The sequence below is a fragment of the Chinchilla lanigera genome, unplaced genomic scaffold, assembly GCF_000276665.1.
Source record: "Chinchilla lanigera isolate Chin_1 unplaced genomic scaffold, ChiLan1.0 scaffold00010, whole genome shotgun sequence".
NCBI classification, from domain to species: domain Eukaryota; kingdom Metazoa; phylum Chordata; class Mammalia; order Rodentia; family Chinchillidae; genus Chinchilla; species Chinchilla lanigera.
The window spans coordinates 7142664-7169153 of NW_004955411.1; the positions used below are offsets into that span (position 1 = coordinate 7142664).

Sequence of the window (26490 nt, forward strand, 5' to 3'; positions counted from 1 at the left end):
AACAAAAACACAACAATCTTTTTATTTATGTAAATCAGATCAACACTGGACAATAAACCAATTTCTACCCAGTACCATAACAGCTTGTCTATAAAGAACAGAAGAATTCAGATAGGATTCTACCTAGGGTCAAGCGGTTTTATTTTTAACCACCCATTCACAGAGGTATAGATTCACAGATAAATAATCCCAAACTACTTGCTCGCCATATTTACACATTCCCATTAAATTAAGCATAAATAAATATATACAAACTTAACATGGATAGCCTCCAGAGCTCTTCTCATGGAGAGTCAATAGATTGATATTTCTCGATTGTGTGGCAAAAGCAACGTTAGTGAATTAGACACCAACCCGAAGGAGGAGTGGGTTTTGGAATTTTAAGAAGGATGGAGTTCATTCCTTTTAAAAAAAAAATACTAATTTCAGTGTTTCTCTTTTTATGCCAATAATTTAATGTACATCATTCAAGGAGGGAAAACACTTTTGGGTGGTTGAGGCAACATCAGATGGTTTAGGGTTATCTTTTCCTTTCCACATAATGCATTGTAAGTACAGGATATCAGATGCGATGACAAATTTTCTATGAACACTCTAACTAGGAACGCGTTGTACTGGAAGAACACTGTGTACATAAATTCAGACTTGCGTGTTTTCCATTGGACCAAAGTTTTCATAGGACATGAAATAATTGTTTGAGAAAAGAGTGGTTTCCTCGGCCAAAGAAAACAAAAGTCAAGTCTTTGAAAGCCTCTTCAGTTCTTTAGGTGGGGGTGAAGAAAGCTAAGGATGTGGAGGCCGGAAAGAAGGAAAGAAAACGCAAGATAATTCGGAAGTGGGGAGGAGAGAAAGTTACTTCCCACTTGGGGGAGAAGTTAAAGATCCCTTCCAGACGATAAGCTCGTTCAGGACAGCCCCTTGATCTTTCCTGGAGACCACCCCTGCAGCTGGACGCGGAACTGGACAGACAGTGACCCGGTCTAGCACCTCTAGAGAGACTTGCAGTGTGGCGAACGCGAGGACAGCGCTGCCACATCTAGACTCTTTCCTTCCATCCTTAGATCTTACTTTGGTTCGGGTCCCAGCATTTAGGAGCGGGCAGCGGGCAGGGCTAACACGTCTAGAATGCAAGGGTGGGGCGAGGGCTGCAGCTCACCTGTTTGGTTTGAAAACAAAGCTCAAAGGGTCTCGCCTTAAACATTTTTCTTGACTTAAAAGGCAACTCTTGTGTTAATCCTACTGTTTATTGATTTATAAGCCCAAGGAAACCAAATCTTTTAATAACTCAATTATCAGATCAACGTAGCGGCCCTAGCTGCGGCGAAAGCAGGAGGGCGGGGAGCCCCACTGGAAAGGAGATGGGGCGAGGACCACTGCGCGCGGCGTGATGGGGCGCAGGGCACGTCTAGGTGGGCGCCGGGAGGAGGCCGAGGGCAGGAGGGCGCCCTGGCGGCCCAGCCAGCCAGCCCGTTCTCGTTCGGTGGAGGGAATTTCCGTCCCGACCCAGAGGAGGAGGGGAACGCTTCCGATTCCTTGGACCTCGCTAGGCCACGCTTCCGCGGGAGCAGGCGCCCGTGGCCGCGCGGGGCGAAGGGCGCGCTCAGCCGGGGACCCCTCCCCGCCTGCAGCCGCGGGGCGCCGCGCCTTTACCTACTGGAGCGCGGGGCTTTCTCGGTCGCCCGAGCCCTTAGGGTGAGACCGAGAGGGCGAAGGGCCTGCGGCCGGCGGCCCCGCAGTGGCTGATTCTATGTCCTCAATACGCCCGGGCGCGAGCGGCCACCGCTCCCAGGACCTGCACAGTTAGAGCGAGGCGCTTCCATCGCGTCCTCGCAGGTCACACGCGGGGGGCGCGTTGCCCTGCAAGGAAAGGAGACGACGGTATTCAGTGTGCTTCCTCCTGGCCCTGTGCAATCCGAACACATCTAACGCAAGCGTCCAGGCCCTCGGACAAAGGCGCGGGCTTCTCAACTGGGGAGCGATGAGGGGCTACACTTTCCATAACGTCTTGTTTCCGGCCTTTGGGCTCCTCCGAACTCTTCTAGGGCTGCGCCCCGCGAGCCCACAGGCCTGAGGAGGAGCTAAAGGTAGAAGAGGAACTTCCTTTAGGCCTTCCTCCGTACCTGAAACCAGCTCTCTAACTACCACTTTCCCTAGCATAACTCTCTGCAGGTTCCGAAAACCCAACTCTCCCCTTCGCCCCAGGGCAGAGGGGGGCGGGGAGAAAGGTGGGAGACCAGGTGATGTAAATTGGTCCTGTGGATACATTCTGAGGAACAACATCCGGATCATCAGCAAGGGATGTTGCAGAGGTCCTGCATACTTTGTTTAAAAGAGGTGCTTTTTACCTACACTAAATTTAGAAGCCTGTCTCACCCACCACTCCCCCAGGGGATTTCTCGCTGCTCCTGGGAACCTCTGACAATGGAATCCAGATTTTATTTCATGATAACACGAAGATGGAGCCCCAGAAAGATCTGGGCTGCCAGAAGTGAGAAATATTAGATGCATGGAACTTTATCTACTGGGAATAGTCCCAGTGGTAAAATTCAAAGCTGAACGCATTGCCTTTCCCTATGCATTATTTTACCATTCTATGCCAAAACAAGTGCGCGTGTGGGCGGGGAAAGTGCCTCGTTCACAAAGCATCTTCTATGAAAGCAATTGTTGCAGAAACGGCAGAGTTTCTGTCACCCTCTTGCCCACCTCACTAGAAAAGCTGCCCCCCATTAAAACAGTAATCAACAAAGAGCCTGGGGAAATGGAATCTATTTTAAGTGAGGGCAATACTGTTAGAATACAGAGTTCCAAGAACTCCTACCCTTTTCTCCTAAAATTCACTCTTCAAGGTCCTCCCCAGCCCCTGGAACTCTGTTGTGGAGGATGTTAGCAAGTAGACTCAAAACTGCTTCCATCATATTGGCCACTGCCTATATTATTCCCTTTGAGCTTCTTTAAAGAAGTGCACCTGCAGAATTCTGACACGCAAGCTTTGATTTAAAAAGGATTGGATTTTTTCTTTTCTCAGTACCTTATAGATTGTGTAGAAAGCCCAAGTCCTCTTTGAAGAAGCTCATAAACCATGCGGGCAGAGCTTTGGAAAACAGAAGAGAATGAAATGGTACATACCCCTCCGAAGGGATTACATACTAATCAATGTATTCATACTGTTTTGTTTTGTTTCGTTTTTTTACTATAGTTCTTAGAATCGGTAGGTGACACAAATATTATAACAAATGCAAGATTCTTTGTATGCAGGTGCTGGCAAGGCTGGTAACTAGTAACATTTCTGAAAGGAATGGATGATGAGTCTGAATCAGTTTACTGGTCCGGATTTTCCGCAGCCAAGGGAACCTCTGCCCCTGGCACCCAAAATTTCAGCCCCCGCCCGCTCGGCAGCCCCTCCCTACTTTGCAAACCACCGGGGAACTGGGCACGGTGAGTTAGGAACACAGGCTGGGCCGGGGAGCAAAGGGACTGGAACCACGCCAAAGAGCTAAGCATACTTATTTGCATCCCGAAGATTCCCAGAACCGTATCAGGAAGGAGGGCAACTGTAGAATAGGGTGGCTGGGAGAGGGGCCAGGTGAATGGAGGGCAGGGACTGCGAAAGAGTTTCCTAAAAAAATATTAAAAATTAAAAAGTTCGTGCGTCTCAGTCAACCAGCTCTCAAAGCACTGACAACAAACGTTTCTCCGATTTTCTTCCAATAAGTTAGCGTTTTCTCATGTTTAGTCTTATGTTTGTTTTCCAAAGGGGGAAATCATAGTTTTCTTTTATTATCAGTATTACTAAGCTCGAAAGAACCGAAGTGGAAAATCCGGACGGTGGTCTCCAAGTGTAATCTTGAAATAGACACTGAGAACCGATACTGTTGCTCCGCTGTATGCCTCAGGATTTTTTTTTTTTAAGAAGTTACTTAGCTTTCTTTTGTTAAAATTTTGATTGTATGTGTATGCTACCTAATATAATTCTTCCAAAGCCAATCCAATATTTTAAAGCTAAAATTAATTTTTTTTGTTTTCCTTTTGTATTTAAAACATATCTCCTTCTTTTTTTAAACTCTTTTTTTTTTTTTTTTTTTTTTCATTTCCTGTGTTTCTCCTCCTTGTCGCCAGTTTTACTACCTGGGCCTTCCCCAGACGTGTGCCTGTTAGAGCTGCTGTTGTTCAAGAACATCTTGTCCATGCCCTTGAGCGCCTCGGTGAGATAGTTCTGCAGGGCCGTGAGCGCCGCGCAAATGGCCGGGGCGCCGAAGCCGTGCGTGATGAGGCTGAAGTGAGTGAGACAGCTCTGGATCCCCGGCTCCAGGATGGGGCTGGGCCGGCTGTTCCCGATGGGCGTCCGGTCCTGAGCCAGCAGATCCGTAAACTCTTTGCAAAGTTGCCTGCAGTGAGGTGGGGGAAGAAGAGAAGATCACTGAGTGTCGCTGTCATTGGCATTAGAAAGGAGCCGCTGAAACAAGCCCAGAGGCGCGCGGTCTCCGGAGAGGGAGGCTACCCTGGGTGATTCTGCTCCGCTTCCTTTCCTCGCCGCCTCCCTGGGGGAGCAGCTGGGACTGGAAGGAAAGTGGGGGTGGGGTAGAAGGTGCCCCTTCCAACCCCGAGCTTTGCCATTTTAATGTTTTGGGGTTTTTTCTCCTGTCGGTCCCTCCATTCCTGAATGGCTGGGTTCTGCTTTGGGAAATTAACTGGGCTTTCGCTTTTGATTTTGAATATTCTGTCACTGTGAGCCCTAACCTGGCATTCCTTTAAGTCTTTTTCCCCTCCTCGCTCCTGCCTCTCCCACCTCTTGGTGTTCAGATACAAAAAGCCCTGAAAGACTTAGGCCCCAGGCCACAAGCCTGTCCCTGGCACTGCAGCAGATTGCTGGAGCCTTACATGGCCCAGGGGAAGAAACTGCTTATTCTAGGACAGAATGCTGATCCCATTCAAAGCAAAAACCTGTTTACCTGCTGTATGTGGAGAGAGAAGGATTTTCTTCTTTCTCTAAAAACAAAAAAATGTTCCACTTTCCATTTTGCAAGTGTGGGCTAATAAAAATTTTCGGATAACAGGATTCTTGTCAATATGAACAGATTCCCACATAGTTGAAATAAAATCTAAAGGTAAACTGTGAAGACACTGGGGAGGCTAGCTTTGTATTTGCTGAAGGTTTTTATGTCTTCAAGGCACCTACAATTTAGACAGATCCAGCCTTAGAAATTCTGCATGCCTAACTCTGGATTGAGCTTATTTGACAAATTTTTAATATAAGAAGCGGATGGAGGGCTTCAGCCCTGAAGGTCAAATGGCTTGGTTCTGCGGGCCAGCAGAGACATAGCGCCCCAAAGGCCACAGCTTGTCACAGACTGCCAGACTTCTGTCTGCTGGCCTCCACCTGGCCTGTGGATCAGAGGAGTCTAAGAGAAGCACACCTAAGGCAGCCTAGTTCTGCGTGGACCCCCATGGGACAGCCTGAGAGACCGGGCAACTCCTGGTCTGGCCAACAGGTGAGCAGAGCAGGTTACTGCATGTGAAGGACCCTGGGGTACCCTTTCCCCAGGTGGGGCCACCTGTCTGACTGAACCAAGTGGGGAACGCCTCCTCCCTTAGCCCTGTGCAGCAGCCACAGGACCGCTGATTTTAAAACCGGTGGGTGGGTAGAGGACATTAACAGGTACTCTCTTGCTACCCTGTCATGCCTCCATTCAGAATTTCCCAAGCAACTGTTCTGACCTCACTGGGTCAGTTTTCAGCAGGAGATACCTCAGAACCCATATGGGGGTGCAGATACACACTCCCAAATCCCTGTCCCCCATCAGTTCCTATTCAGAGGGGTAGGGAAGAGGTCTGTGCCTAAGTATCTTCAGAAAGCTCCCTAGATGATTCTGATACTTCCAAGTAGGAAAGTACTGGCTTAAGAAAAACAAGACTGCAAGAGGCAGTTAGTCAGGAGTACCCCTTAGGGAGCTACAGAGGTGTTCGCAGAATCCTATCATCTGACTTACACACTTTGGTTTTATTTTTATTCTCCCATAAAGAACCCTTCCTCTGTTATAAAGCACAACAGGTCTGTCAACCCCAGACACCAAGACGGCTGAGAGAGCGAGCTACTGACAAAGATCTATTGTATAACTAGATGTACATCGGAGGGAAGCCTTGAAAGAGGGTGGATGCCAGGTTTGGATCATTGGGAGAGATGGTTAAAATCTTCCCTTAAGTTTGTACTTATTACTTAAGTGCCAAAAAAGGAAATTCTGCAGTGAGGAGAACAAATGCTTAAGAGTCAAACATTTTAAATCTTCAAAGCTCAAACCAGGGTCTGTAAGCAATTAAAGTTCTGGGACATTAATATTTTTTGACCCTGCGGAAAGGGGCAATCAAATTCCAATCACGTCTCAAAAACATCTGGACAAATTTGAGCAAATGATTTTTCAGCCTTCCATATATTTCTTTAAATTACGCTGTCAACCGAACAAACCGCGTCCTGGAGCACTAAATAAATGAGCGCCGCTGTTTAGGCCGCGCCTGCGAGAGAGAATCGTGCGGGCGCACGCAGCGCCGCCCACTGCAGGCCTGAGTCGGCCATAAAACACCAACAATATGACACCGAAGCCAAAGACAGGAGTAAATCAAATAAATAGAAAACCCACTGTAAAAGTTCAAATGAGCTCTAGACCTAAATTTAGCCAGAGATTTACTATTTTCCCCTCTGGAGTTGCAGTAAATTTTACAAGTCTGCGGAAGATGACAAACAGCAACGTTGCAAGCGGAGTAATTAGAGCTGCGGGTAGAGATGGTACAGGTGGGTGACATAGAGACACCCTGGGCAAGCACGCGTGGAGATGGCAGGGAGACAGATGTGAAACCCAGGCAGCAATAGACACCTTCCAGGCAGGTCCTTTTTTCCAGGCCAGGCCTGGAAAAGGTCTGCCTGACTTCCCTGGGATTGTAGCAAAGAGCTCTAAAAAGCTTACGTTCCGATTCATCAAGCCAGAGGTGGAAAGAGAGAAGAGGACTTAGACAAGCCCACAGCCCATCAACACTGCCCATCCTGGAGGGCGCCAGGGTGACTTCCTAGCCCTGGCTGCACTGCCTGCCGTGCTACATCTGAACCACAAAAGGGAGCACCTCTCTTTCCCACAGAGGATTCAGCATTGCTGGCCCTCACTCCCTTCTCCCAAACGGGTGGCCCAGCAGAATGGGAGCCAGGGATAGGGGCCCAGGGCCTGAGATACTCACTTGGTTGCCAGCAACATATTCTTTCGGGAGTGCAGGTCACTGGGATCCGTGTGCTGCCGGTTCAAATACTCAGAGACAGCTTTTGCGGGAAACTCTGTTTCACAAATGTACCCAAAATCTCGAGCTAAGTGGACAGCCTCTCCTGAAAAACAAAGCAGCAGAGAATTAGCACCCAGCCCTTGGTGCTAATTAGCACCCCACACCCTGGCAACTCTACTAGGATTTCCAGCAGAACCAGGTGTTTTGGGTAAATGCAAACAGGAGACAGATACTCAGAGGAAGGAAGACTGAATCTGTAATTAAAGTTGTGGGGAAAACTTGACTTCTGTTGCTCTTTCCAGCCTCTCTTTGGGCCAAGTCCTACCTAGACATCTCCTGAATAGCTATGGGATCTCCTACAATGGGAAAGGTAGGCCAATAGATTCAAGAGCCCATTTACAGCTGAACCTAGACCCGTGGCAAGCCAGATCCCATCTTCTTTTTAAAGCAAGGGTTAAAGCTGCTTTAAATAAAATCTAAAAGTCACCATCATCTCCCTATAATTGTATTAGGAACAATCTCTTATTAGTAACTAATACATATAAGCAAATCCATGTTTATAAATGTCCACAGATATATAAAAATATGCAAAGTTTGTATGCGAGGAGCATTTCTATTCAGCAATGAGAATTGTTCTTGTCACTTTTCCTATTAGCCAGCTTTCAGGTGTCTCCCTCAGAGGTTTCTGTCATCAACCTCCTACTTAAAGACTTTCTACTGCACAAAGATACAGGTTCAGAAAAATGAGGCATGGAAGGTATTCCAGAGCTTATGAGAAGCCCCTTTCAAATAAAGCATTATTACCCGTTAAAGCACAGCCTTAGGGGTTTGAGGAAAGATCACAAACATGAGAAAGAGATACGCTGAGTTATCCCATAGCTACATTATTTTTAAGAAGCAAGACTTACTTTTAATCATCATTATCATAATAACAACAAAAGACTTCAGGCATGGTGTTTGTAACGATTCACAGAGCTGAAAATGCCAACCAAATATTGGAATTTCATTGGGAATCTCAGTTTCCTCCCATCTCCACCACAATCCTTGTCTTGGGCTAAGATTACCTTGACTATTTTTCAGAGTGAGGGTTGTGACATTAGCAATTCCCTGAAGGCCAAAATGTGAAACCCCCAGGCTCAAAACCAACTGCTAATAAGTGCGGTCTGAACATTTGGAGGCTGCTGCTTCTGGACAGTAAGTCTGGGCCCAGCAACTTTGCCTTAAGATGTCAAAGTGCAAGCAAAGTCTATGCCTGTGATGACGTAGTTGCTGCTTAAATATTCCAAAACTCCTTCCTCCAAAAATCAAATCCCTACAGGAGTATCATAATGTCATATCTATTTAAAAAATGGGAGGAAAAAGCAGGACGGACAGATTAGACTCTAGAGAAAATTCTTTATCTTCCTCCATTGGGACCAATGGAGGCTGTACTTTCTTGTCCCATTCCACAAATTGAACTGCAGATATTCTTGTACCCAACTATGTAGATGGCCTTGTTTATGACATGACATAAATATTATTCCCTAGCCCAAACTGATACGCAAGTTAGGTGATTGTTACAATTATGACCATTTGATCTGCAACTGATGGATCTACATTGAAGATCATGCCTGACTCCCCTCCACGTTTTCTGATCACTCCCAATTTTTTCTTCTGCTCCGCTGGCCTTACTAAACTACAGATATTTCAGAAAGTCCCAGGTAATCAGCAAGAGATAGGGTGGTGGGAGTGACATGAGTTTTAAAATGACCATTAGGGGTCACGAATGCAATGTGTTTTACAGTAGCAACATTTCAGAGGTAAAACCTAGGGAAGGAAAGGGGTACGGAGGGCTGCTTATAGACTGTTTTTGCAAGAGCTCATACAGTGGGAGTTTCAGATGCTGTGTGGCAACAGAGGTGACCTCTGCCTGACTTGGAGATCCCACCTGATCGTGCTCCAGAGTGTGGGGACCTCATTGTGCGCCCCTTGGCCTTCTCTGCAACCACTGGCTCCCTCTAAGTAAAAGGAACTTTGAATTGTGCTCCAGCAGCCGCTTGACATCAACTCATAAGGGCACAACAATCGCAATGATTTCCAGTTAATCATGAAACATGGAAAATGTCAGCCTCCAGCCGACAGTTAAGCTCAGCCGCACGTCTTGCTTACCTTCCACCAGGGAGGTGAGTAACGTGACGTTTGCTGCTTTGCGCCTGCCCGCGGGTAAATTCAAACCGATTTTTTCTAGCCTCTCTCGTAAAGATCTCCCCCCATTTTTCGATTTGGCTCTGAAATTGCAAGAATTAACATTCTGATTAACCTCGGAGTGTTCCTCAAACAAAGTTTAGACTTAGCAATCTAAAGCCCAGTGGAGCTTGAAGAGGTTTTAACTTGAGGTTAGCACTTTTCCCCTTCGTTTTGGTGATTTGCTGATAGTTTGCTGAGGTTTGCTTAATTTCTGCAATACAGCACATTAAAAAATTGAGCTCCTTTGTTTTTTTTGTTTTTTTTTTTATCTTGTGAGAAAAAATCGTACCAGATGGAAATAATTAAGATGTAGGTTGGGAGTCCAGAGAAGGTAAGAATCGCGCGAGCACGTGCTTGCGTGCGCGCACACATACCCACTCCTGGGTAACTTCCCTGTCAAGGAGCTAGTCAGCGGCGCAGAAACCCAGCATGAGAACTTTGCTGAAAAGGAGGGCCCCCCTTTTGGCTCGGGAAGAATAAGGCACTTTGGGAAACAGGTGGTCTTTTACAGGAAAAGGTCAAGAGTTGCTGTGTATAATACGGTTGTTTTAGGAGAAGAGGAAAGATTAAACTATGTAACTAATGACGACCATCATCATAACTACAGCGAACAAGTTTGTGAGTGTCCTTATAAGGCAAGCATTTTCTAGTGGTTATCGCGTCTGATCACGCAAGTTTTATACACACATGCTCAGCGAGTGACCGAGAATTTCTTCACTCCCAAGTGCAAATAACTCACTTGAAAACTGAAACAAAATCAGGCAGAACAAATGTATTTAAAATAAGAAGGTTCCTAGGTCACGCCCACACCCTTAATTTCTGCCCCCAGGCTCTCCCCGTACGTGCTACAAGGAAATGCCGCCACCTCTCTTGCTACCCTCCTTACACAGCCGCTTTTAAGAAAGAAAGGGACTTTCTTTCGACCTCTAAAATGGGATAACTTGAAAAGTTTTGCCTCAGCGACAGTGCTAAAGGATTCAGGGGTGGGCAGCGACTTTTGGGGAGATTTTAAATCTTAAAAGCCACCTCTTCCTCCATTTCCCTAAGGAAGGGTCAGGGTGTGGGTTGGAATATTGGGGCGTACTTAGACGGCTCCAAATAATCACGTTATTTCTTGACTGGTGCAATTGTTACTGGTGGTGGTGTTCGTGAAAGGTTATGAAAATCTCGGAAACCTTTTCACTGTGAAGCACAGTGCAGCCCTGGGTCCTGAGACCAACTCAGCTATCGCCACCTGCATTTTAAAATATATAATAAGCTACAGAAACATCAGAAATTACATGGAAAGCACGAAATGAGTTGCTCTGTGGAACTTGTTTTAGATGACTGTGTGTATGTAGGTCCGGGGTTGCACCCTTGGAAGTGCCTGGGTATGCAAGAAAGCCGGGCGCCAGGCGGAAAACAGCCAAGTTAAAGGTTCCCAGGCCGAGCTGAGCCAGCGTCGCGCTGCGTCACCAGGCGTGGTCGAGCGCTGTCTCTGCGCGAGGCTCTGAGTACGCGCTTCCAGTTGCTAGGCAACTGCGTGGAATTTGCAACCCTTTGGGTCTAACTTTTTTCACCCAAAGCCCCAATACAGAGTCATTTGAGAGTCCTTACCTTCTGAGGACGCCGCCAAGGAGAGATGCATTGAGGCATTCCGGGGGCGATAGCCGTCTCTGAACTTCCCCCACGGTTACTTTATACTTTGAGGTTGAACTGAGCAAGGACAAACGGCCGGGAACCGAGCAAAACACCTCCCCGGTGTTGACCGACATGCCTCCCAAGAAGCCATCTTTATTCATCATCAGAGAAGTCACAGATTTGGGAGGAACCGGAACTACAGAGAGAGAAAGAAAAAAAAAAAAAGTGCCATAAAGGTGACCGGGTTTCAATGCTGGTGACCAGCTGAGAGAATGTGTCAATGCATGACTGCTGAGCAGACGCCAGCTGGAAACCTGGGGGAGGAAGTGCGTGTTCCAGTGGGGCCGTGGTGCACTCACAGCGCTGTAAACAAAGAGACAGAAGAGCCATCGCCCCTCTGGAAACTTACTGTGGGTGTGTCGGTGGACACCTGAGTGTCTCTGGCCGTACCCTGATCACCACAAAAGGCAAAAAGCAGCAAGAGCAACGCACACTCAGCGCCGGAGCTTGGGTTGTGGTACAAAACCAAGCACATGCTATGCTCTTATGTGCTGGCTGTGCGACCTGAGACACCTCACTGAACTCTGAATCTCAGCTTCCTCATCTGTCACTGGATGATAATAATGCCATTTTGTGCGGGAGTCAAAGGGTGATTCTCACCATTTCCTTATACAAAAATGGCAAATAATCAATGGTCATTGAGAAAACTCCTTCCTGATCTCTTATTGGACCCAAATCTATGATCCGGAAGAGGGCCAGGGGGTGGGGCTCATCAGATGCCATGTTACAGACAAGGAACGCCTAGGCAGTTGGACCCAAAAAAGCTGTTTATCTCTTTAAAGAGAGGTGAATTCTTTCCTATGTAACAGCAAGAGCAGGCTAATTTAGAAATGGACTCAAATGCTCATCTCCAGTGAAAACAATTCCGCAGTGACATGAATTCTGTTTACAAATTAAAGCACCGGCTGGCAATTGTTAGGAGCACTTATGATTTACAACAGGTGCCCTGATCAATCAGCCAATCACTCTAATTCACGTGAGCAGCAGTCTTGCCTTGCCCCAGTTGTTTCATTTCGGCGAGTAATTGATAACAAACCGCACTCCAGGTATGTTTTATGCAGAAGTTAATAAGAGCTGACAGCTGGTTGCCACTGCTACCCTGGTACACTCAGCCTTTCCAGCCCGTATTTCTGTTTAATTGTGTTTCAGTGTCATCTGCACGTCAGGAAGAGGCTGAGCTCAGTGGTACAAGAAGGCTGCCAGGGGAACAGTGAATAACCAACCTTCCAGGTCCCTGGCAGTCTTGCTCTTAGATTTCTAAACTTCTCCAGCTCATATTCCTTTAGTAGGCTCAGAAGCCACTGAATAGGTAGCTGCTGATTTCCCTTTACTCCCACCAGGGTAGTGTTGGGCCCCTAAACTAGCTTCTTCCCTGGGGATTTGAGGCTGCATGACTTACAGCTATATGTTCACTACTTCAGGAAATTTACAGGAGCATGTATCTGCTGTGGAAAAAGAAATTTGCATCCCTCGCTTTTGAATAAAGACTGTCTCACCTTTTAACCCCGATACCAAATGATAGCCTCCTTCTACCATCTGGGATCTAGACTTCCATGTCAAACAAGATGGATAACCTCCCTTGTATGGATTTTTGGAACGGTTTATTCTCTCTGTCATAAATTCCAACATTCGCACCTCTGTGATTGTTCAGAGGCTTCTACAAGCCAGATAGGTGCGCACATTTTTATTTACCATGAATTGCATTTGGTTCTTTACCAACACCTTGTGGAAAAGAGCTTTTCCTAGGTGGGGGCAGTAATGGATTCCCTTTTTACTATTTCTTGGTATATATGTTGGAGTTCATCATGCCCAAAACTTCGTCCCAGTTGGATGTATAATGTCAGAGGTAACAGGATGAATCTTCTGAGCTAAGTTTGGCGGGAGGTCAGCAGAGGCTTGCTGTGAGATTCCCTTCATCGTCTCATTAGTGAAGCTGCTTCCCAAATGAGAACCAAGCAATGAGAACGTGAAGTTCTTAATCAGATTTGTGCAAAGTCTGTAAAGTCATTTGAAAAGGTGAGTAGAGGAGGACCACACTGTCATTTAACTTGTATACAAAGTATCCCATTTATTTTGATTCATCATATTTTTCGCAGCATCTCTTATTCCATATTTCAAATTCATATTCAAAGCCTATAGACAAATAACTTATAGCAGTGAGACTGGCATTAGGTACACTTGGGAGAAAAATTTCCCCGAAATATACATGGCCCTTTTTAGTTTTAACGTGATGAGAACTACAGAAATAAATTGTAGAAAAATCTCATTGTACTACTCAGCAATATTTTTATCTTTAAATTTACTTGAACTTTTTTAGCAACAACAAAGTCTCCACTAAGCTGAAAATATTAAGCTCAGTTCCTGCTTCCCAGATTGGATAACCAACTGTTGGAATTTTACCTGTTTCTCAGGTCCCACATGCCAGATCTCTTGAAAAGCTAGGCCTTTAGAGACATTTTATAACCTACCCTCTAATTTCACTATTGTTAATTGCCTGATTTACCTGACAAGAGCTGTTTCCTTTGGGGAATGTATACTGCTCCAACCCCTGGGCTGTACTTCTCTGCATATACATTATCACCTAAATGCCCCCAATCAACCAGTTCCTATCAGCACACTGTGTCATGGGGGAGGTATTTCCCCCTCCAAATCACAGACAATACAGGCAAGTGTGATTCAGATCATATTTCCATTTTCTAATTTAAGTAACAAAATCATGCCTTCACACTCTATGTTATATCCTCGGGTTCTAAATCTCTCTCCTACCTGGCTTAGGAGTGGTCCCCTAGATGACACATTACACATTTCTTGTCCCAGCTTTTGTGTAGGTCCATAGCTCTGTGACTATCTACCTTCCCCTACACTCTCACACCTGCTTAGCTCCGCTGATTAGCCTTGTATTTTATTCTCTTTGTCTTTTCCCTTCTGCTTTCTTCCAGCTTATCAATAAACCCAGAGAGAGCAACAGGGCCCGGTTGATTTGTTAGTAATTATAAGCACACTGTCCCTGCTCACAGAACCCAGAGATGACTGAGATAGGTTTAAAGCGACAGCAGGAAATGGCAAGGAAATGGAGCATAGCAAAACCCAGCACGAAGCTTTCTGTTCTTTACATGTTTACAATTTTCTGTGCATATATTAAAGGTGGATTTCCCCTCTCTGATTCTCAGTCGGAGGGCACCGCCATCCTCTGGATGCTACACCTACAAAACTCACTAACCTCTCTTTTTCACTGCATTATGCCAGTAAGAAGAAAAAAGCAAGTTTAAAAACACATCACTATTTCTTCACAGTGAGTGGAGTTCTGAGGGAGAAAAATGATTAGAGAATATTCTTCACTGGCGGACAATATAGAGCTAAAGTGTTAACAGAATAGCTTTTAGTCTCTACTTGTTACCTTAATGGCAACATCTGCTGGTAGAAAGAAATAAACCTATCTTTCACAATCCTATGATAAGGCCCTCTGATGGTGCAGTCTTTCTGGAAGGGATTGTGACTTAGACATGTGAACTGAATAAGGTTTAACACTGATGTAGACTGACCACTAAAACTGAAGTCATGACTTGTTACCAGCAAAGGACCCTTTCCTCGTATTTACATCACTTCTTATCTCCCCAGGGCTAAATTTTATTCTACATGTATGGTAAATGCATAAATGTGAGTACTGACATTGTGGAAAGAAAAAGAAAAGAATTCCCACAAAGAAGGGCATAATATAAAAAATTACAAATGAGCAGTGTTATCCCTTAAGGACAGAGTTGAGGAAACTGAAAGTTGAGATGCCTCTCATCACTTGGCGTGTGGGACCTTAACGAATCACTTATCATTTCCCTGTCTCCACAGTTGGAGGGTTTCCGCACTTGGGAAGCTGCAGCACAGTCTGTAACCTTTCTGGTTTTAGAATTCTGTGAACTCTGATGATTTCCTGGACAGATGGATTGTATATCAGGGTCTCTAGCTGATAAGTAGCTACTGACATCCAAGTCAGCTCTGGAAATGCAAACCTCTTCCTTTGAGGGGAAACCCAAACCTTTATGGGGCTCAGGGAGACCCTGATACTTCTTACCTTCTGTGCCAGAAAGACAAATCCCAAAGGAACCCACTGGAATTGAAATTTGGAAATTTCTTTCTCCATGTTTCCCAAGAAAATCCAAATCAACCAAAGTGTTTATGTGGGGAACAGGCCAGAACTGATGGCAGAAAAGTGGGAGAGAACTGAGGTTGAGCTGAAACTAACCAAACAGGATATCCCTAAGACCAATAAAAATGCCCCACAGTCACAACATTTGAACCTTGGACTCCAGCCACACTAGCCTTTCCAAGAAATCCCAGCATATTTTCTGCTGTCTAAAGTGTCAAATCGACTGCATACTGGCCTCTGATTGCTTCAAAAACTTTTTATTAAGGCCTAGGTAAGCCTTTTTTCAGTTAGGCTATATGGTGCTGGTGATGATCATTTATATCAGCTGGGCACTCCCTCCCAGATTCCTAATCTTAATGGAACTGAGAGTTAAGAATGATTTTTTAATGTCTTGTTGGATTTTTAGACTGTTAATGTACCGAATCCTTCTCATTATTACTTTATTGATTGCTCATTGACCAGCCCCCTTCAAATCGTATTAACCACCCTCTGCCGGTTTAGATTAGGAGAATTTAAAAAGCACCTTTCATTACTCCCCCCACACACACTCCTGCCATGGAGTTGAGAGTAGGCAGCTTAATGGGAGCTCTAATGGGGCAGCTAAGAAGGGAAGGGCCACGGTCCCTGCCGATTGCATTAATAGCTCAAAGGGGGCCAATACAGAAAATTAGCCGTAAACGAGCTCTGGAGATCTTCAAATGAAAGAGCCATTTATCACGCTGGCTACCTTCACTCCACTCGTTTGCTCTCTCTACTGGGAACAACTCATTTCCTCTTAACTAAATTACTTCAGAAATGTCAGCTAAGCCCAGATAGCAAACATAACATGAGAAGGAGCCTGTAATCTATGGGGTGATATCAACACGGGTGAAAAATTAGACTCAGTGAATTTGAGGAGGGGCCTTGCCATGATGAGAAAGAGAGAGAGACCGAGAGGAGGAGGAGGAAGAGGAGGGAGAGAGAGAAAGAGAGAGACAGAGAGTCAGAGTCTTTATGCCCAGGTCTCCAAGTCTTCTGGCTTCATAAACATAGAAGCAGAGAGAGACATTCAAACCTTGACCACTTGCTGGCCTTTTATTAATGAGGCAGAATTTTTAAAAACTCTGTCTCAAAGCCCATTAGAAAATAAATTAAGCAACTAAATCCCCTGCCAGTTGTTGAAATTTAGAATATCCAGAAAACATTCTCACCTCTTTTACAAAATTAATTTCATAGAGATATCTCTTGTGGGGAGGGGCGTGGGCAAAGATGGGAGACCAGGGTGTAAGGAAGAGGCAAATGAACCCATAGCTTTATTTTAAGTGGTTCGTGGTGAGTTAGAAAGAATAAATCAAGCACTTCTTCTCATTTTTGCCTAAGGCTCTTTAAAGATAAAAATATATTAGGACCTTTTCTTCATGTAATAACGCAAATATCTCAAATATCAAATAATGGAATTGACCTAACATTCGTATTCATCCCATGTCCCCTGAATCAATTAAAGTGACAAGGGTGCTACTTAGATATTTTAAGCTATATACCTTTCTGAAAAGGTTTCAGGAACATGAAAAGTACTCTAGCACTTCCAAAAACAGAAATTGCAGTTTTATTCATTATTCTCCATGTTTTTATTCCCACAGATAACCTTATACATACATATCCACCTTTTTGCTAACAGACATACGCAAGTCCTGCAACCAAAGTACCCCACATCTAAGAATATATCCAGCTGCATTTTGCTGGGCAGGCTAAGTTTCAAATATTTTACTGGCCTGACTATTAATAACATTTCTGATTGGTCATCTGATGGGCATGTCCCACTGCCAGCCCCAAATGCTGTTGCTAGGATACAAGCCCTGAGCTAAGGGGTTGGAGCTTTCCGTTGAAAGGAGAGAGAACTAGAACAAAACAAAACAAGAAAGCAGCGGAGAAGCTCCTCCCTCACCTCACTCCAATCCGCCAGCAATTAACCAAAAGAGAAGACTCAAGAGGAAAGAGTGAAAGTGATGTCAGCACAGTTCCAAGGTTCAGCACGTGAGTGCCTTAGCAAACCCAAAAGTTGGGACTGAAAATCTGAGAAGATGCTCTCTAAACATGAGAGGAAGAGGTGTTGGGAGCAATGTTTAAAATAAACAATTTTCTGCGAACCTCACGATTTTTCAGTACATTCATTCTGAAGCCAAACTCTGTCACCTCAAGTACTGCTCACCCTGCCCACCTCTCAAAGCTACTCCTCAGGCCTTCATAAAAGGAGAAAAGTTAAAATACCCCACCCTTTCTGCAATTCTAGAATCCTTGTGTTCCAGTTTGAATCTGGATGGACTGCTGTCCAAAGCACCTTTTTCTTTTAATTATTTTTGTCACTGTCAAGCGGCTCGAGTGAATCATAAATGACTGAAGCTGGGGATTGTTGACACCAGACACAGGGACAGGCTTTCTCTAGCATCCAGAAGAAAGGGCTACAGTAGTCAGAATTGTGTTTTCAAACACCAGTTCCTGGGATAATTAAATATTGCAGTGTTTACACATTCAGGCCCCTAAATTTGTGGCATGTGAGTGACATTCAGGTCTTTTGGCAGCCGCACTAATCGCCAGGCATTCTCTCAGTGACTGTCAGAGAAGAAGAGAAAAAAATTAAGCAGCTGCAATATGCCTGAAATGAGTTATTGTAATTACATTTAATTAGTTTAATTAGTTAATTATTTTGCTTACAGCTGTACAAGAGACTGCAAACATTTGTTAATATCACATGCCCTTTAACAGTATGGGGTGATTCCACAGTCACACTAAATCACGAGCGCGTATGTAGAAAGATTTAGATCTGCGCATAGGCTGTCTCAGCTTCTCAGGACGCCCACATTTAGCACCACATTTGCCTCAATTACAAATAATAATAAAAAGAAACAACTCACAAACATAGACCTGGAAGCAAAATTACTCCCAAAAAATCAAAACAAAACAAGGAAAAAAGAAGCTGTCCCAACGACATTCTTTAGCTCAGTATAGTTCAGTGATCAATGAAATAATTGTGGCACATTTTTAAAACCCGTGTTTCCCAGCCAATTCCACACATAATGATAGTTCATTTAAGATGCATCGAGAATGGCTACCAGATGTATGATAGGGAAAATGGCATTTGTTTCTGTCCTTCCGATTCTCTCCTCTGGGTTTATGACTGTAGGTTTTCACTCCCTGTCACCTATTTCCTTGTTCCTGAAATTCCCTTTTACCTTAGGCTGACAGTCATTGAGCTAGGGTTGTAAACAAACATTTATAATATCAAATTCCCCCAAAGTGAAAGCTCATCATAAAGACATTAAAGCACAGAACAACTTTGCTTACTTTTGAGAGGAAAAATCCGTACCTTTTTTAATGACAGACTGGTCCAATAGATTCATGCCGCTGTTATTGGCATCTTCAACTGACTGTGAATATAAAAACATCACTATTCAAATTGACTGGATATTAAAGAATTGCACACATAAATCATGTCATCCTATACTGGAGTTTCTGTTATTTCCATTTATATTAATTCACAAGGAGAGGTTTTATTATTATCATTATTACCTTCCAATCGACATAGAAATGAAATTCACCCAAATTATAAATTCTTCCAATGGAAGAAGAGGGAAAAGGAAACTATGCTAGACATCTGGGATTCAATATTGGTCAATTATTATAGAGAACATCAATATCACATAGACATATAAGCTTTTATATTATTTGCTTTTATGAATTGTGAAAGTTTGGCAGCAGCTGAAAGATTTTCACCAATATTACTTAAGAGCAATTTTTGTTTTCCATTCTATCCCGGTCCATCTTAACCCCAGAGCCATTTCACAAATACATAACAGTTTACATTATGGGATTTTAATTAAAGCCTGAGCAATTTGGAATGGAATGCAAACAGCAACACATAGGAACGTTTGCAAGGCTGCAGGACCGCGCACCCTCTGCAGTCTGCGCACGTTGCTGGGAGCTCTGAGCTGCGCGCTGTACAGCCGCAATCTACGGAGGAGCTGGAGGAGCTGCAGGAGCTGCAGGAGCTGCAGGAGCTGCAGGAGCTGCCTCGAGGGTCCCCCTCCCAGCTCTGCTGATGCGGCTTCCTTGGAAGGAGCACACCTGTTTGGAAGGCAATGCGTACACACACACACACACACACACACACACACACATACACACATCCTGGATCCTCCCAGTCTGCACCTAGGGCTTCACAGGGAACTGGCGTCTGAGTGCACCTCGTCACCCTGAGAGGGAAAGTTTGAACTCTGAACATCGGCAGCACTTCCCAAGGCAAACAGCTGTAGGGTTTCCTACTGCCCGATGTACTTGACCAGAGTTCTTCGGCTGTGCACCCTGGGGTGTCCCAACGCAGCCTCTTCCGGCCCCTCCACCCCAGTGAAAGTCAACGCTAGGTCTTTCCGCAATGCGCAGGGCTTTGCTGGGCCCTTAGGAGCTTAGGTCTGGAAGGATCTGACACCCTCTCCGAGGAGAAGCACAGGAGACTGGGTTGCAGAGTGCAGGGCCAATCACAGGCCCGCCCACCCCCTTGAGCCGCAGCCCAGATGGCGTGTGCCCACCCCCTCCCGGAACCCCGTGTACCCCAACACGCCGGGCCTGGGAAATGGGCCGATCTCATCACCAGCGAGGGAACGTGCTAGCTTGTTTCTTTTCGTTTCTAAGTCACTCCTCTCCTCTCAGAAAGGTGAGGAAAACTATAACTATCTCTCTCTCTCGGGAGAATCGTTTCCCGTGTACCAACGTGCCGCGCACATCTGAAGAAACAGTAAAAAGCTGTTTCAAAAACATATTTGCTAGAACCGGTGCGCACTCCCCGGGGCGCGCGCCGCGCCCCCTCGCGCTGCCCGGCGCACGCGGCCCGGCCGGCCGCACCTCCCGCACGCGGGCGGCGACGTGTGCACGCCTCATCGGCGACGCGGGGTAGTTGTGGTAGTTAATGAGAAGGCTCTTGTCTGATTTTCTATCTAATTACGGCCGCCTGCTGGGTTTTTGTACAGGATATTCACGCAGCATGCTGGCGCTTAATCGTCACAGGGAGGGTCGTAAAGATTTAATTAGGGCTGCATGCGGAAGCCCAGAAAAACAACTCAGACTCGTAATTACTAGACTTCTTTAGTTAAAAGTGATACCGGGGGTTGCTTTAAGACACAAGGGTGTGTTTGAGTGTGAGTGCGTGTGTGTGTGTGTGTGTGTGTGCGCGCGCGTGTGCGCGCGCGCGTTTCGGGGGCTGACTTCGCTGGTTTATAGGTTTACATTCCTGGGTGGTAGAGGGCATGAGAGGTTAGCAGCAGAGATGGGTGGAAGGAGAGGTAGACGCGGCAGCTCAACAAATCCCGAACTAGCTGTCATCGCACTTGCTTGCCCTGCCTTTCTGTAACCCATTTTTCTTATTTTTAAACACTGGCCCTCGCCCACCCCCCCACGCACACACAATGGGGGAAATGTACCATACCAGGAACCCAAACAGTGATTTGCTAGTTTAATAGCCCCTGTGAGTAAATTGAAATAGAAATTGACAGGGTTTTATAGTTTCATTTAAAAAATATTAGAAGCATTTGGTTAATTAGCTCTCCCTCTCTTCTCTCGCGGGGCGGTGGGCCCTGCATGTGTGCCTCGGGGTCGCCCCCAACCCTTGACCCACCAGCCCGGGCAGCGCCTCAGGGGCTGACGGGTCTGTGGCTGGGAGTATTCGGAACACACACCAGACCCTGGAGACTGAACAAGTGCCTTTGAGGTCCAGGCCAAGGCACTCTCCTGTCCCTTTTAATGACTGGGCAGGTGCAGCCAACCGTTTGAACCTTCGCTGCAGGGAATGTCGAACCCCCCAACCAGCTTGTGTAACTTTAGCCCCTACATTCCAGATCCCTAACTTGGGAGTGGATTTTCTGGACAGACAGAGCGGGCGAATCAAAGTCTCTGGAGTTGGGTGTCTGGTCCTACGTACACATTCTCCCCTGTCTTTGTCACTTTCCCTGTGTCCTACCCACCTCACCCTGGCCTCAGGAAGTCTGTCATCGAGAGGGAGACAGGGACCTTACCTGCCCCAGTTCTTTCCTTCCTAGGACAAGCACGGGGTGTATCTCTTGCAGCCCTCTGCACTGAGGCTCTGCTGAGGTCCCACAAGCCTCCCCCTCAACACCAGGCCATGGGCTGAGAAAAAGCTGGAGGAGGAACAGGCAAGGAATTGGGTGGGCAGGAGGTGTGAGGGGGTCATGCCCAGCTACTCTTCTTTTCACCCCTGCTCTCTCCACCTCTGTAGCCTCTGTACCAGATAGCACCAGACAGCAGCACCTCCGCTCTGCTCACTGTCCATACGTGCTGAAACCTTCCTGACACTTTGGTAACAGAAAATCTCCTGACAATTCTGTCATGAGAAAAAAAAAAAAAAAAAAAACCAGCAACAACAAAAACCAGTAACTGAACACAAAGCAATCTGCTCCCTCTTTGGAGGGAAGAATTCCTGAATTCAATTGTCTGAGCCCCTCGCCGGCATACAGGATAGTGGTGACAGGGCCGGGGTTTGCCGCACCAAGAGGAATGGTAATGAGCTGATCCACTTTCATTATCCCACACTTTGAACCATACTCAGAAAGGTTAATTTAAAAACTTTCCCCCTGAGATACATATTATCCCAATGCATTAAGGAAACTATTTAATATTCTCCTTTCTCATATGATATTTTGAAATGAGCAATATCTCCAAACAGGGACAATCTCAGTTGCATCAACAAAACCACCACTCATTACTACGGGTAAATCCAACCACAAATCAGGTGATTCCGCTCTTTTAAAAATAATAAGGAAGAGAACTTCTTTTAAAACAATAAATGAGTCCTAGACCACACACAAACAGCATTTGACTCTGTCACTACACTTTAAATGTTTAAACACATATTTTCTTTTCAGCAAGGTAAAGAAGAATGATTTGTGCATCCCTTTTCCATTTCATTTTTCTTTGCTTCACAAATATGTCTACAACGATGCATAATATATACAACTATGCCAATGAGATCGAAGTGTCAATTAAATACCATTCAGGCATATTTATCATTTTCTGGAAACTATTTAAATTAGAAGGGAAAAGAGACCTGCTCAGAATCACCCAAACAGTTTTTAGGAATCATTTCTTTGATGTTCCTTTGTTTAATTTAACCAACTATTCTCAACCAAATCAGGCTCCATTGTGTAGGGTGCAGATGGGGTAGTGGGTGGATAGGGGGAGTGTTTTGAGCCTTTTGTTTTAAGAAATAAACACGTGATGCCTCTTCAGCTGGGCTGGTGGCAATGGGGACAGCACTGACAGAGGAGGAGTGGAAGGAAGAGCAAAGGTGCATAATATTATGCCACCATCACTCAGTAGAAGGAAAAGTGAAAAGAGTCCCCAAATAGTATCTGTCCTCATGGACTCACACACTGAACTGTGGCCTTCCAGGTCCGTCCCTTACAAAGATTCCATTTTTAGGTAATGACTGTCTCAGGAAGGGCTCTTGGGAGATTGGAACCTTAAGAGCAAGACAAACAAACATAGCTCACGACTTTCTTCCAGCGTGCACAGCCATGCCTGGCAAAATCTTGCAAACCTGGCAGGACCCACTGGAGCACACAGAGGCCCTTGCACCTTGGTGCTAGAGTCCTGGTTTCTAGGCAGCCGGGACTTCACCTGCCAATTCTGTGAGACTAACCCCCGTGTGATGTGCGTGGGTGTACGTGTGTGTGCATGCGTGCGCACGTGGGGGATCAGCACGCTTGTTCACACAAAGTAACAGAGAACAGGAGTAGGGTAGGTGAGGCAGGACAAAAACGCTAGCCTTGATTCTAATGATCGTAAAGTACCAAACATTCCTTATTTTTCTCCTTCGTGAGTTAATCCTACTGCTTCTGGCTTCACAGCTACACTGCCAGAAATCCCCACTGCAGACCCGTAGACGTCCTGTCCCGCTGGTCCCGCTTTCAAAGATGAGAACAACTTCTCTCCAAAGAGGCAGAGCTGCCTTTCCCCACCCTTCCCCTGAGGAATCATTCCTCGGTTATCCTCTTTTGAATGTGGGGTTACCTGGACGTCTTCCATGCCGGGGTGGCCAAGGCCGTGCAAGGAGAGGCTGTCGCCCATGCCTGCGTCCAGGCCGTGGTGCGCCGAATGCAGCAGCACGTCGGGCCGGCGAACCGAGTGGTAGTCCCTCCGGGGGTCGAGGCCTGAGAGCTGGGGCAAGGCTGCCCGAGGCTGGGGAAGCAGGGAGCCGGCGTCCGAGCCCACTTCTTGCCGCTGCCGTTGCCCCCAGGGGTGCTGCTGGGGTTGGTGCAGTGGATTCAGGGAGTAGGGGTCGTTGACGTGGGAGTAGGGGTCTTGGCTCTGGTGGTAGGGGAGCGGCTGGTAGGGGGGTGGGAAGTAGGGCGGCTGGAAGTCCGATGACGGGGTGTGGGACAGCGGCGGGGCGCTCGAGTAGGGTCCTTGGGACACCGAGCCCAGCTGAGAGAGCCTCGAGCTGTGACTCGGGACGCCATCGTGCCGGTCCTGGGAGTGGAGAGAGGAAGAGAAAGGGAGAAAGAGGGAGAAAGATAGAGGAGAGAAGAGAGAGACAGACAGACAGAGAGAGAGAGAGAGAGAGAGAGAGAGAGAGAGAGAGAGAGAGAGAGAGATGGAGAAGCCCGGCTTACTTATTTACTTACACCCTTCCCAGGATGGGGAAAGAGAGTCTAAAACTTAGACCCCAGATTGACCCAGGACTACAAGATTTCAGCATATCCAAATGGAAGGCTTTGGGGAGAAAAAAGGAGGATCACCCACAGAACTGAGCCTTCTTTGGGGAGTACAAAGCAAGCAAAAAGGGGCAAGGGCAAAGGAACTGCGTGTGGACTGGATACCAAACGCCTTAGGAGCTTACGTATAGTGTTGCCCTTCTGCGTGTTTTAGCTCTTTTTCTCTAACTCTCCCAGGGACCCAAAGTACAACAAGTAAAACTTCGCAGGATCTGCTCTGCTGCAACCCCTTGTTAAAAACCAACTGGTGCCCACCTTGGAAGTGCAGCTGACTGATCAGGAGCTCCTTGCCTAACATGATGATCTTAGGAGCTCCAAGAAAGCTGCCTGATTTGAGTTCTCAGTCACCCCTCTCTCCCCAGAAAGAATTAAATCACTTAAACAGTGTGTGATTGAAATGGATCTGATTCGAAATCATATCCTAAGCCCGTGTTAAATTGAGTTGTGGTTTGCAGGAGTTATTTCTAAGCTTGCTTTTCTGTATCAAACGCTATTACACTTAAGTGTGAGAATGAAGGACCTGAGGTTGGGAGGGGGAACCCCCCCAGACAACTTATTGTTGGTCCTCTCTGGAGTGTGACCGAGCGAAAGGAGGAGAAGGGGGAGGTGTGTGCTGGGGGTGCTTTTAGTTTCTCCTCTCCTCCGTGGAAGTGCCATGGTAAAGTCTCCATGGTTCTTTCTGCCGAAATAGTCACCGAAATTTCCAAACTGTAATGACCAGTACAAAGTTTTTCGGTTCAGCCTCCCCCCTCTCCCAGCTGACCCATGGAGCTCAGAGGAAGAACACACAATGCAGAGAAGCAGCTGCAGGCTCGTCCAATTATGGTGCTAAATTACCAAGCCAAAGGCGCTCAAAGAAAGACAGAGAGACAGTGAGACACACACAGAGAGATGCAGAGGCCGAGAGACAGCGAGAAGAGAGGGCATGCAGTTCTGGTACAATGCAAACCCAGACTCACCATGGATGAATAGGTGTGGACTAACATCTGGAAAAAAAAGCCTGGTTACTGCTCAAAATCAAACAATGATTTAAAAAAATCAAGGAGTCCAGCAGAGAAGAGAGCTGGACACAGGGGCTGAGCTTGAGGTGTTTCCAGGACAAGCCATCAAAAAAAAAAAAAAAAAAAATACCCCCCTCCAACAAGCTTGGCGATGCCCGTCACACACAGACAGAACTGTTCATCTATCTCTCGGTGTCTTTTTGGCCTCCTTTCTTCTGGCGTTCTTCGGGGCTCCAGATACACTCCTCTTCCACCCGAAGCTGGGCTCAGACTGCTCGGGCGCCCCTTCCTCCCTCCGCTTGCCTACACCGCCTCATAATAATTGATATTCATGACTATTAATATTACACGAGTACTTTAAAGGGAGAATGGAGGACAAATGGAGCGTGAAACAGCGGCGAGCGCAGAGCTCCCCACTATTGTAAGTGACGTTCATTCAGTGGAGAATTACTAGATGTAATCAGACGAGGGGGCTGGCAGAGGCAGGCTGGGGAGAAAGTTTAGCAGGAAAGAGGCAGAACTTCAATTAACTGAGCCGGGACAAGCGCAAAGCAGCCTCTGCTCGTTGGGCGGACGGGAGAGAGCCGAGCGGGGCTTGCACGGCGTGTAGCTGTCCTCCTGTGTGCGGGGAGACCTTCCCACTGGGAAGAAGGGATTGCCCTGAACGCTTTGTGCGCAGATTACCACACAGAATAAAAAGGCATGGCCTTGTCGTCTGGAGGGGACAGGAGAGTGAATTGGTGGGGCCGGCTGTTTACAGTGACGTGTGCAGACTTCTTGCTGACCGTGGAGGGCTGCGCTCCCGTTTTAAGGGCAGGGAGGAGATGGGGCGCCATGCCCGCGCAGCCTCTCCCGCACGGTGCTTGCAGAATGCGGTTTTCACCTCGATTTAAAACACACGACGTCAGTCTTCAAGTACACTCAACTTATCCTTTCCAGCAAAGCCAGGGGCAACAGAAAAGCTTTTTGGGTGATTCAGAACCCGTTCAACTGGCCTGACTGCCGTTTCTGTTAAAGTTCAACCTCGGTCCGGACTCCAGCAGGCCCGCTCCGCCACACTGCGGCTCTCCGGGCTTCCGAGCAGAAAATGCAGGCAGCCGGGCGCCGTCGTGCCGCGCCTCTCCCTGCCTTGCTCTCCGCGCCCCGCTTCCTTCGCCCCCGCCTGCCTCCTCCCTCCCTGCGCCCCGCTTAGCCGCTCACTTCTCGTAAGGGAGGAACCGGTCACCTCAGTCCCTGCGCAAGCACCGCTGGAGCTGCTTCCCGGGCCGCTCTAGCGGGCTCCGTCTCCCCGGCGCCCCGATTCTTTGGGGTGGCTCCGTCCGCCTGACGTAGGCTCCCCGCTTGTTAAGGACGGAAGAGGAGGCAGAACCGGCCCGCCGGGCGCGGGGCAGGCACCGGGGCCCGGCCCGGCCTCGCGCTCCCT

General features: G+C 46.8%; 1 protein-coding gene across 4 annotated transcripts in view; it reads right to left on the reverse strand.

Moving 5' to 3' along the window:
• Positions 1–431: 431 nt before the first annotated feature.
• Positions 432–26490, reverse strand: part of Tfap2b (transcription factor AP-2 beta (activating enhancer binding protein 2 beta)) — a 28191-nt gene continuing 2132 nt past the window's right edge. For 2 of the 4 annotated variants that reach the window (XM_013510933.1, XM_005377662.2), the window contains 7 exons: positions 25026–25052; positions 23363–23821; positions 18651–18711; positions 11083–11302; positions 9409–9527; positions 7222–7363; positions 2751–4385 (listed from right to left, as the gene is read on the reverse strand). In XM_013510933.1, coding sequence (XP_013366387.1) covers positions 4085–4385; positions 7222–7363; positions 9409–9527; positions 11083–11302; positions 18651–18711; positions 23363–23821; positions 25026–25052 — 1329 coding nt within the window. In that variant the 3' untranslated portion in view covers positions 2751–4084. Of the gene's footprint in view, positions 1858–2750; positions 4386–7221; positions 7364–9408; positions 9528–11082; positions 11303–18650; positions 18712–23362; positions 23822–25025; positions 25053–26490 lie in introns of those variants that run through there. The other 2 variants (XR_259924.2, XM_005377663.2) reach the window with 2 other exon arrangements.